The sequence below is a fragment of the Canis lupus genome, chromosome 17 (assembly GCF_048164855.1).
Source record: "Canis lupus baileyi chromosome 17, mCanLup2.hap1, whole genome shotgun sequence".
Taxonomy (NCBI): Eukaryota; Metazoa; Chordata; class Mammalia; order Carnivora; family Canidae; genus Canis; species Canis lupus.
In genome coordinates this window covers 33452763-33465041 of record NC_132854.1, presented here as the reverse complement: position 1 = coordinate 33465041, position 12279 = coordinate 33452763, and the positions used below count along the sequence as shown (strand labels likewise).

Genomic DNA, 12279 nt, shown 5'->3' with positions numbered 1-12279 from the left:
TTGGTAGATCCCAGCATATCTTCAGTCAAAGAGAACAAATATACACAAATACTGACCCGAGTAGCAAATTTTCCTAAAGCCAAACTGACTACATTCTAAACTCAATTAACATGGCTTTAAAAAAAAAATAAAAAATGGTTATTTTAATGAGCACTTGGTGACTGCCAGACAATATGCAAATACTTTAGCATTTTTTTCTCATTTAACCTTCACAACAGTTTTATGGAGTAGGCATCATCACCATCATTTTCACATCGCAGATATGAAAATGAGATACAGAGGCCAGGTGAAGCCCTGGCACAGCCACAGTTAGAAACCAGGCAGCCTGAGTATAGAGCCAAGCTCTTCAACTCCACAGCAGGTTCTGTACTCTCAATAAGTCCCTCAATTATTCCTAAAATATTATTTATTGAAATGGCAATGTTCAGGAATTTTTATACCTTTCCTTTAAAACTCACTGAAAAAGTTTAGAGCAAATTTAGAAAAAAGAAAAAAGAAACCTCCATCTTTTGTGAAAGCAAAAACAGTCAGAAATCCAGACTGCCAAATAAAATATACCTGTCAAAGGCTGTAAAATCTGGGAGGCTGCCGGGAGCTGACATGTATCTACAGAATTTCCTAAAAGTAATAATCGCAGTTATGAAAGGCCTATCCAGTGAAAAGTAGAGACAGTGGTACTAAAAGAGCAAACATAAAGACATAGCATTTTTTAGAATCCAGCTCAGTTGTCAAGGGGAGGTCTACCTGAAATGGGAAGGGAGTCAGAAGCCTTTATCCCAAGAGTCCTTTACTATATAATGGAAATGAGGAAGACTCTGGAAATGACAGCTTTATTTAGAAAGTATTTGAAATAACTCACTCAAGTCAAAGATTTGGACTCCTCCAGCTCAGGACCAAATTATGTGTGCCTCCACCCACAACACTCCCTGCAATACTGGCAAATACTGGCCCCATTCGGAGATGGGGAATAACCACAGGCCACAAGAGAACTATGTAGGAAAGCAGCAAATATCAAGAGAAATATAAGTAATAGGCCCATGAGGAATAAACATAACAGGAAGAATTACCCAAGGAAACACATGAAGAATTTGGACAAGTAACACTTCATAAACTGGGGAGGGGGGGAGAAAGAAAGAAAAGAAAAATTACAAACAAAAAGCCTCTCTTCAAAAAAAAAAAAAAAATTCAGGGAAGAAGTACAAGGGTTCAAATGATAAAATACAAGATAACTGAAACATGAAAACAACCTGACAGAGCTCTGAAACACTATAGAAATACGGTTTTAAGAGCCACTTGGGAAACTAAAAATTATGCAGAATTTGATTGAAAACATACTAAGAAAAAAAAAAACCTAATGGGAAAACACAGTAAGTGAAATCAAAAAGTTAAAGATGAAGACCACGAATGTGAAAAACAAAGGAGAAACATGAGATGTATTTTCAGGGTTATTAAAGAAGAGAACAGAACAAAAAATATACTTTGCATATGATTTAAAAGTCTGAAGACATAAATGCCAGAGTTTAATGGTAGGAACCAGGAAAAACTGATATAGAATCATTAAAATCAAGACATAATCAATGAAGTTACTGAACTTTCTAGTAAATTAAAAATGGTCCACAGATATCTGAACAAAAAGCAAAACAAGAAAGTAGATCAGTTTGCTTCAGTCTTCACAGTGGCACCAAATGCCATATAGCAGTAAAGCAATGTTTCCATATTTCTTAGAAAAATAAGAATTTAGACTAAACAGCTTTGATAAATATGGTTCATTATCACAAATAATAAAGAAATCAGTGGCAATCTTAACCTTAAAAGGATGATAAAAACAAGAGGAGGGAAAAGGGATTTAAAAAGAAATATCAATTTTGACATCTTTCGTAGTAAAAAGTCAAAAGATGTTGCTTAAAATTCAGTCATTTAAAAAAAAAATTACCAGAACTCAGCGGGTTAACCTGTTTTTAATTGAAGTACTGCTGACATACAAGGTTGTATTAGTTTTAGGCTTACAACATAGTGATTAGACAATTCTATACATTATTCATTGCTCACCAAGATAAGCATAGTCACCATTTGTCACTATACAATGGTATTAGAATATTATTGACTATATTCCCTATGCTGTACTCTTTATCTCCAGGACTTACCTATTTTATCACTGAATGTTTGTATTCATCTATTTCACCCATCCCCTGACACCTCTCTGGCAAGTAGCAGTTTGTTCTCTATATTTAAGGTTCTATTTGTCAAGTAATAGCATCACACTGGTGAAGACACATTAATTTGAAATTAATAAATTCCTTCAGTTTAAATTCACGTCCTATTTCTTCCATTATATTGGAAGCAAACTGAAAAAAATAACTCTTTATTAGAAATACAAAGTATAGGGGTGCCTGGGTGGCTCAGTCAGTTAAGCATCTGCCTTTGGCTCAGGTCCTGATCCTGGGGTCCCTGGACTGAGCCCCTCGCTTGGGGCCCCTGCTCTGTAGGAAGTCTGCTTCTCCCTCTGCTCCTCCTCCCACTCATGCTCTCTCTCTCAAATAAATACAATTTTTTAAAAAATAAATACAAAGTACAAATATGATGTTTTATAAAACCATCCCTATTTACTTGTATATATGCACACAGAGACGTTGTAAACAATGTTCACCAAATGTTAAAAGGTGTGAGGCAAGGTGGTGACGGTGCATGCTTTAATGTTTTAAAAATGAGCAATGCATCATCTTTTCAAATAATAAAGCCATTATTCTACTTTAATAATTGCATAATATTTCTCAGATCCCTATATATTATTTTGTTCTCATTTCCCAGATAAGAGAAATTAGAAACCCAAAGGTGAAATGACTTGATGGAAGAGTGACCTAATTCAGAATATTTTAATAAATATGTGACATACCTACTAGTTTCGATTGTTATCAAATCTACTGACGTGGCCCAATAAGAGGATGACATATATTATAATTATATATGCCTGAACTGCCACCTACAGTAGGAAATTCCAAAGAGTACTCAACATAAGGCCAAAGTCACCAGGCAATTCTTCTAGAAGGTTGCCACACACCAACCATGTGTTAGAGTTAGTGACCATTGAGGGCACTTCGAATTCTGAAAATGTTTGACTTTATGATGTGAAGTCATACAACAAAGCCATGAATCTCTCTCTTATGCTATAAAATAGTATCAATAACACACTCACATTTAGAGCTCTATGCTTTAAATTGTTTTCACAAATTCATCATACTTTCTTTCCCCCCATAGCAACTCTTGAAATAGTAGGACAGGTGTTATTAATTCCACCATGCAGTTGAGAAAATTAAAATTCAGAAAAGATGTCACTGGTTCATGATCATACAGATTATTACAGAGCCAAGACTTGTTTTTCTGTCTTTGTTCTATTCCATGTTTATTATCCAAGCAGCTACTCTACAGAAACTATAGTAGCCTATACCTGATAATATATTTATTTATATACCTGGGGTTTTCTGAGCAACTATGCCTACTTAGTTCAAAATGGAAAAAAAGGCTAGGTTGCTGTGGATTCTTTCTATCCTGTGTGAAAAGCGAGCCTTGGAAACTCATGGAAAAGAACTTTAAAGCACCCACACTATAAATGCCCATCACTATGCTACAAACTCTTTTTTTGGTAAGAAATTAAAACTTTCTCATAAAAGTTTGCTATTGTCCTCACAGTTTCCATAAAGAAATGAAAGTCATTCACTGCTAATACTGGATGGTTTAAGCAGCTGTTCATCAGAGGTAGTCAGAGAGCAAGTTTTCATGTTAACTCTGATAAGCTGGGCTAATGTATATGCAAGCGTATATTTTGGACACCTGCTCTAAACCAGCAGCTGAGAAGCACTTGGTAAACACACCCTGGAGCGGCTGGAAAACAAATGGAGCAAAGCCAGGTTTGTGCAGCCAGGTCCACGAACAAGCCGCCTCATTCACGAGGAGAGCAACTGGTAAATACATTCATAAGCATATATACCATATTTTACGATAATACTGTGAACAGGAAATAACAGGAATGGAATCTTTTCTGAATTTATTTGATGTTTTCTAATGGCAGATGGTAGGGGGCAAATTCAAATGCAATGAAATTGAATAAAAGAACTTAAAAACTGAGTAAAGGAAAGAACTTAATGCAAATATAGCTATTTTCTAAGGAAAGAGAAGATGAAGACTGCTCCCGGAAGTGAGACTCTTGGTGTGGCCAGAAAAGGAATTCTGCAAATGCTATTCAGGCCATTTAAATATTAGACCCTAAGCAGAAAGGCACAGCATGATATTCTGTGGCTCTTGGCAAGATTTGATCACCATTGGCATACTGGAAATGTACTGAACAGTCTTAAGAGCAGTATTCAAATCTCTTTTCAATTATGTAGACAGTGGCAATGTTACGTCCACTGCTGACACTTTAAAACTTCATTTTTTTTTAAGATTTTATTTATTCATAGAGACACATAGAGAGAGAGAGGCAGAGACACAAGAGAGGGAGAAGCAGGCTCCATGCAGGGAGCCCGACATGGGACTCGATCCCGGGTCTCCAGGATCACGCCCTGGACTGAAGGCGGCGCTAAACCGCTGAGCCTCCCGGGCTGCCCTAAAACTTCATCTTAATAGTGACCTTGTCAATACACTTAAAATACAGAAAAGATAAATTTTCAAACTCTGCAATTTTCTTCCTGAATCAGACATTGTTAAAATTAACAGTATCTGATTCAAGCAGGCTTAAAAAGAAGCACCAATGTATTCTCTGTTCTAAGGCATCTATAAGTGGAATTAGAGATCAAAAATATGAAAAAGAGCTATAAGAAAAAAAATAATTCATCAGGACAAACATACATTAAGTGAAATACTGCTCCTTCCTCTATATAGACTTTTGAAAAAGACTTTTATAAGCTAGGAGGCACAATCATTTAGAATGAATCACATATATTATAATCAATCAAGATAATATTTTCAGAACTTATCCTCAGGGTAAGTAGTAACACAATGATTCTCTTTGCCATCATCTTCAGTTGTCATAAAATTAGTTACAGAACAAGGACATTGTCAAAATGAATAAATTCACAAAGTTAATACAGATCCATTCAAACATAAAAATTTAATAACAATTGAATGAAAACATAAAGTAATACTTTACCAACATCATACATAAGGGATAAATATACTTTGGATGGTAATGAGTGAAGGTTTCCATATTTACATAGGGACAAGCCAGGAAAATTTAAATTTACTACCTTAGCTTTAGGGAGTCCATAATATCATGAACTTTACTTTATGAATGAAATTATCAGCGGTGTGCTGGTTCTAGCTCATTCCTTGGCTCATGAATGCCAACTGTTAAATTTTAAGGATCCCTGCAAGCTAGTTTTTAAATCACTGAAACCAGCCATAATGAGAGTATTTACACCATGGGAACTGACAAACGCTACAGATTGGGCCTCCTGACCCCACCACCCAGAGCCAGTTTAAAAGCACCTCACTGATCACATAAAAATACACAGTACAATTAATTCTCACAAAGTAAATTCCCCCACTTAGGCAATACTGGGGTCAAGAAAAAGAACATTACCATACACCCACAAGTCTCTCTAGTATCGCGTGTGAATCAATACTCCCTCTAGAGGTCTGAAAAATCTTCTAGGTACAAATACTAGAAAGGAGCAATGTTAGCAATGATGAGAGAAGGCAATGTTAAATCAAAGTATAAGCTGGAAAGTCATTTGTAAGCAACTGTGAAGGTAGGCTGGCAAAAAAAGACACAACTCGATGCACATTTACTTGACAATAGCATGAGCAGTGTGGAAGGAAAATATGAAACAGCAGGTGTTGTGCAGCTATGCAACGGTTATGAGTTATGAGGCACATGTCTATGTACTAGACATGTTGAGCGTGAAAACCTTAGGAAAGAAATACTGTAATTTTATGTGTATTTCCTACAATTTTTATATTCTAACCAGTACAGAGTATGAACACATAAAGTGATAGCCAGCTTCTGATTACTGCTGAAATTCACAAGATTTTTCCCCCCTCTAACTTTAGAGTGGAACCTGTCTGTGAAAAACCAAACCCTTCCTCATCCCACTCCTCTGAAGAAAGCTGATAGGGCTGGAGCAAAGAGGACAGCATTTGACAGCAATCCTGTGCCATGTCGTACTGGTATCAGGATTACACTTGTAGGAAATAACGTATATTTACACAAAATCTGGCTTCTTTTGTTTTTGCTTTGTCCCAGTCATCAGTTGTATACAGTAGTTTCCCAGTTTTCAAGATTTATCAACAAACTGATTCTTTAATTCCAGCTTAAGTTCTAGAAACTGAGGACACCTAGAACTTATACAAAAACAAGTTGCCTCCTTACAAATGTTTTCGTATTTAAGGGTTTAAAAATTAAAAGTTACACTTTATAGATAGATGTATGTACAAAGTATTGGCCTCTGTCTCATACTCAGACATGGAAGTGCTCTCATAATAACTGCCCCCAAGTAATGTTCAACATAAGATTTTCACTGCAGTTACAAAATTTGATGAACTAACCTTTATTGTTTTCCTCTTCATATGGATATTCATTCATCCATTTGTCTCTAGAGTCACATTGATCCTGCAAGAAAAACACACAACAACAAATAATGAGAAGTTCCACATGCTGATGACATTCTTCCATTGGGGGTGAACAACTTAATTCTGCAATTTTTTAGGCTTTTGATTAGTAGAACAACATAATAAAAAGCAATAACCAAAGAATTTTTTTTCTTTAGTTGTTTGTTGCTTTTTCTCTACCAGCCACTAAAAGCCAAAGTGGAGGAATGAAAGAATAGAAATTGGATCTCCAACTATGACAGCTCCTGGGCACAAGATAATGAAGATCTGGAGAAAGATACGGGAGAGAGAGAAGAAAAAGGGAGGTAGCAGAGACAATGTGAAGGAGAAAATGCCAAAATTTGGTTTAAAAGTAAACCAGTAAACTCCTCCTGGAGCACTTGGCTTCCTTATTCTTAGCAACCAAAAGATTTTTAAAGTAATGCTATTTTCCAGAGGAAATTATCTTTTTTCCCTTACAGTTGATACAAATATGCAGCATAATTAATATGAATACTTTTTTTGTACCTCCATGTTGATCAATACACAAGTAGCTATTTTTTTTTTTTAAGATTATTTATTTGAGAAAGCATGCACACAAGTGCATGCGACATGCCAGGGGAGGGGCAGAGGGAGAGAGTCCTCAAGCAGACTCCCTGCTGATCACAGAACCCACCACAAGGGCTCAATTCACAGCCAGGGGATCATGGCCTGAGGCAAAACCAAGAGTGGAGCGGGCCACCCACTTAACCCACTGGGCCACCCAAGCATCCTCCCTGCCCACCCCCACCGGTAACTTGTTAAAAATTAATCTGATATATGCCACTTCTTGAAAGCTTCCATATCCCCAGGACCATTTGGATCTCACCAAATATAATTAAATATTGCTAGACTAGAGAGTTCAGATTACAATAAACCACTTGCCCTATTTGGAAGAATCTTGAAAGTCCTGTTTATTTTCATTCAGCATTATATAACTTACTTCAGAATTCCCACTTCATGAGGCAAATTTTCTTTGGCATTCAGTTAAGTCAGCTTAGTAGGCATAAATGACTTTGTTTTCTCATTTGGAATTATACTCAAGAGGAGACAGGCCTTGGCGTTCATAGCAGCACCCACTCTGTGCCAATGGGCCACCACTGAAGCACCAGGCCAGATTTCCTTTCCATGTGGTCTCCATACATTTGAAAACAAAAAGGGTTCACTCACTCATAGTACCTTAAATGAAATGTAGCACAATTCACAAGTTCCATGGGCTTGCCTGTAAGGAGGATTGGCCTTTAATTTTATTCTGGTTTTAAATCAATCAATCAATTAACCAATTTCTGTCTCTCCTTCCCCTTTGCCCCCTCCTTTCCTCCACACTCTTAATATTTATATATATAAAAACAATACATTTATGTCTCAAAATGCATCTTCTAATATATACTACAGCTTTTACTACTAGAAATGCTAGTGAAAAGCAACATAACATAAATGTAATATTTTAATACTATTTTAACATTACAATGGCAAACTAGATAAATTCTCTTGAAATTCAGAGTACAATTCTATTTTATATTATGAAACCATAATATGGTATCCCTTGAAAGAATGAAAAAGTCATCTAAAACACCATGTTCTTATCAAACATGTCCTGTCCTTTCTCGTCTTCAAAATATATCTAAATCAATCAGTTCCAACCTAGCAAAATGTACTGGGTACATCAAAAACTGGTTTCAATCTTACATTCCAATTTTCTATGATTTTTTTCACACTTTGATATAGCCTGGCCATTTTCACATGATATTCAACTTCCTACTGCTTATTCCAAACTTCATAATACTCCCATTGTAGGGATATATTTACTCCCAAATTTTTGCCTAATAATTTATGATCTTGTGCTACTACTGATAACGTTTCAACATCCTTCTATGTAAATCTTGTCTACACCAGGGCCTCTGCCAGCCTGGATAATGCCTTTGTACAACTAGAGCAGACACAGACAGACTCTAATCAGGAGGGAGGCAAGCAGAGCCCACAGATTTTCACCACCATTCGTCCCTCAGCCACCCTCATCTACTATACTTAGCTGCTCTAAGTCTGCACCTTTAATTATTGCCTTAGGATATAGTTATAGAAGTATAATCACTAGATCAAAATAATAGGAACTTTTTTTCTGGTTTTCAAAATATCTTTTTAAACAGACCATGCTAATTTATACTCCCAACAGAAAAAGATGCACACGCTAACATAGTGCCATTCCCATCTTTATTTCCTGAAACACAGCACATTCCCTAGCACATTTCAGGGGATCAACAAATGTCTGTCAAATGAGTAAATGAAGCTAATGACAAATGGAAGAAAAGTAAACTCATCTTTCCATCAATCATGTAGAATTGTCTTATCCATGTAACTATAGCCTTCATCATATAATCTGTATTTTTAGTTAAAATTAATTCTGAAATAAACATTACATTATGAACCATACATAACACAATATCCCACATTTTGATAGCATTTTGGGATTTATGGAGTAGCCCATGATATAATTTGTACTGAAAGCAGTTCCGTGACTTGAGTATAGGAACTACTTTAAGATCTATTTGACAATGATGAGATCAATTTTATACCCAAGGTAACTAGTTAGATAATGTCAGGGTCCTCATAAAACTCCTTAGTTCCACATCTGAGCAGTGTTCTTTGTGGTTTATCTTTACAACTGCCTACAACTTCAATGTATTTTTATTTTATTTTTTTAAAAGATTTTATTTATTCATGAGAGACACAGGTAGAGGGAGAAGCAGGCTCCATGCGGGGAGCCTGACGTGGGACTCAATCCCGGGTCTCCAGGATCAGGCCCTGGACTGAAGGCGGCGCTAAACCGCTGAGCCACCCAGGCTGTGTGTACGAATTAAAAACCTGAGGCAAATGTATGTTTTAACTCTGAGGAAAACCTGGTAATAATGCTAACTTGTGTCTTCCGTGTAACTCACGTTCCTCAAAGCGTGCTCAAGCTCATCTCCTGCTCTGCAGTTCCCAACTGGCACCCCTCTACTTTAAGTAGCACAAATGGTAGCAAATGAAGACACAGTTGAGAGCTGAGAAGACCTATTCCTAGGGTCACCTCTGCCTCCCCACTGGCCATCTGACCTGAAACAAGTCATCCAACCCAAGTCCCAACTTCCTTCTCCACAGAGGCGGTGTTAACAGTAACATCAGTTCTATCTACCCCACCTACCCTAAGCAATGTCTACACAGCAATCTGTGCTGCACATTGGAATTATCACTCTTTAATCAGTGGCCCAGATATTAAGCAAGAAAACAACAGGATCTCCCAAAGCTGAGACCACAAAATAAGCAGATGAATCTCTCTTTTATTCATGCTAAGGGACCTTTGTTTTGCCCCCCCAAATCCCCATCAATATCAAGCCATGATATAAAATACAAAAATGGCTCATTTCCAGCAACAGTTTATATCTCATTAATTTCCTAAAAGATTACTTAACTCTGCCAAATAGGTTTGTAAAATTATCCAGTAAATCTTCTCAAAGCACAGAAGTTTTAAAGGCTACTATCCTCATCAAAAATTCATCACACATGGTTTTGGTGCTTACTTTCCTGGCTTCAAAAATGATTCTCGGGGCATCTGGGTAGCTCAGTGGTTGAGCATCTGCCTTTGGCTCAGGTCGTGATCCTGGGGTCCTAGGATCAAGCCCCACATCAGGCTCCTTGCAGGGAGCCTGCTTCTCCCTCTGCCTATCTCTCTGCATATCTCTCTCTCTCTCTCTCTCTCTCTCTCGCTCTGTGTGTGTGTATGTGTGTCTCATGAATAAATAAAATCTCTTAAAAAATAAAAACAAAAATGATTCTCAATTGTCAGGTAAAGAAGCAGCAAAGAGTTGGTCACTTATTTCAATACAAAAAAAATGTGAGAAATAAGAAAAGGCACAAAATACTACATTTTGGAAGAAGTTCAGAGTTACTCTTAAACAAAAATACTGCTGCCTATAACTAGTAGTTAATACTCATGTTTTAATGGTGAGTCTGGAAAAACTTTAGCAATAAAGAATGATCTTCTAAATTCTGTTACTTTCTAACTCTTGTCGTCTCCCCTAAAATTTCCTAAAAGGAACTGTAAGCTTTCTTTGTAAGTCAAAGAGAGTACCCTGGGACAACAGAACTTGACCTTGGCCAGAGGCACATGGATGCCACCACCCACCTCAATGAAGAAGGAGTCACACTTCAAGGTGTGTGTTTATGATTATTACTCTGTAGTAACAGGCTGCTGACTCTTCATCACATCCTCAATGATCTATTATGTTCTCGATCTTTAAAGGTGAGTGTTTAATACATTCTAAATAGTTCAGGACTCAAAAAAAACAAAAAAAAGTTCAGGACTCATAATTACACTTGTTGATAGTCCCCCTGAAAATCCCTTTCATGTATCTTGAAACAGAGACAGAGAAACCCCTTTTAAAGGTGTTTTCAGACATCTGACTAGTCAGGGTATTCTACTCTCTGCCCAAAGGTAATTTAGTTGCTCTGTTTCAAGTAAATTGAATTCTGGTAATGGTACAGCAATCCCATTTGGAATTCTGTCTTCTAGATTCAGTTTTACAAATCATTGCTTCATTAGTTGTGATCTTGTGTTTTCAAGGGCTGATAAAAAAGAGTCAGGTAATAAAGGTTCATATACATATTCACATAACTTTTTAAGCCGATTAAGGAACCTGACAGGCAGGCTTTGGGCATTTAAGTTGAAGATATTATATAATAGATCCATCTTGGCCTTAGTGTGCATCAAGGTTTTTGATACATAAGTTGCTTTTTTTCATTTAAAGTTATTTCTATTTTATCTGTCGCAGTGAGTTATCTTGGAAACTAAAAATATTTGAAGGTTAATCTAAATATTTCTGGAGATAAATGCATATCTAAGTGCTACGTTTTCATAGCTATTTTGACTTAAAATGAAAAGAGACGCTGAAGACACAAAGCAGTGAGCTTGTTGCTAGGTGACAGGTGACACCTACCGTATCTCTTCTGAACTTGTACAGCATGAGATGTCTTACTGCTGAGAAAAGACACACGGATTTCCGTGGCATAAACATCATTTTCTATAGAGAAGCAAACTAGTGTTCAGATATTCTTTTTTAACATAGGCCATAAGTAGTCAGCAATTTACGTCTATATGAATATCCAATTTTAGAAACGCCTCTCACCACGAATAGGAAAAGACAGTTCTTTATCTCCCATTTGGGGAATATGGTTCTACATTCTAAATAATGTCTACATATGAAATGCACATAATTTTCATGATTTGTAATTAAAGAGTGATTATTATTCTTTGTAGCTCATGAATTTTCAAAGTTTTAAAAGAAATGACTTCAACTAGCGTAGGTAGAGTCCACAGAGAAAATAGTATTTTTATAATAAGTAATCCAATTTCCATTATATTTATTAACACAAGACCATCATAAAAAGACCTCATGATTTAAAAAAGAAAATACAAAAACCTTAGATGTAGATTATTTCCTGAGTATATTTTATAATTACACACCTATTTTCTAGCATTACCTCCCTTCCTTGAGAAAAAAACCTAGGCAATTCAGGTAATGATATGCAAACATCAAGAACTCTTCTATGCTCATAATTTCAGGATTTCACATGACAAGACTATGTGCTTTCTCAAGTTGGGAAAAGATCTGAACATGAATA

At 36.4% G+C, this 12279-nt stretch overlaps 1 protein-coding gene across 13 annotated transcripts in view; it reads right to left on the bottom strand.

Annotated features, from left to right (window-relative positions):
• The window catches only part of KLF12 (KLF transcription factor 12), a 590400-nt gene that overhangs the window by 289087 nt on the left and 289034 nt on the right, over positions 1-12279 (bottom strand). For all 13 annotated transcript variants that reach the window (XR_012009964.1, XR_012009965.1, XM_072782791.1 and 10 more), the window contains one exon: positions 6541-6604. Coding sequence is in view for 9 of the 13 variants with exons in the window: in XM_072782791.1 (XP_072638892.1) it covers positions 6541-6573 (33 nt within the window). In the remaining 4 variants the exon portion in view is untranslated. The remainder of the gene's footprint in view (positions 1-6540; positions 6605-12279) is intronic.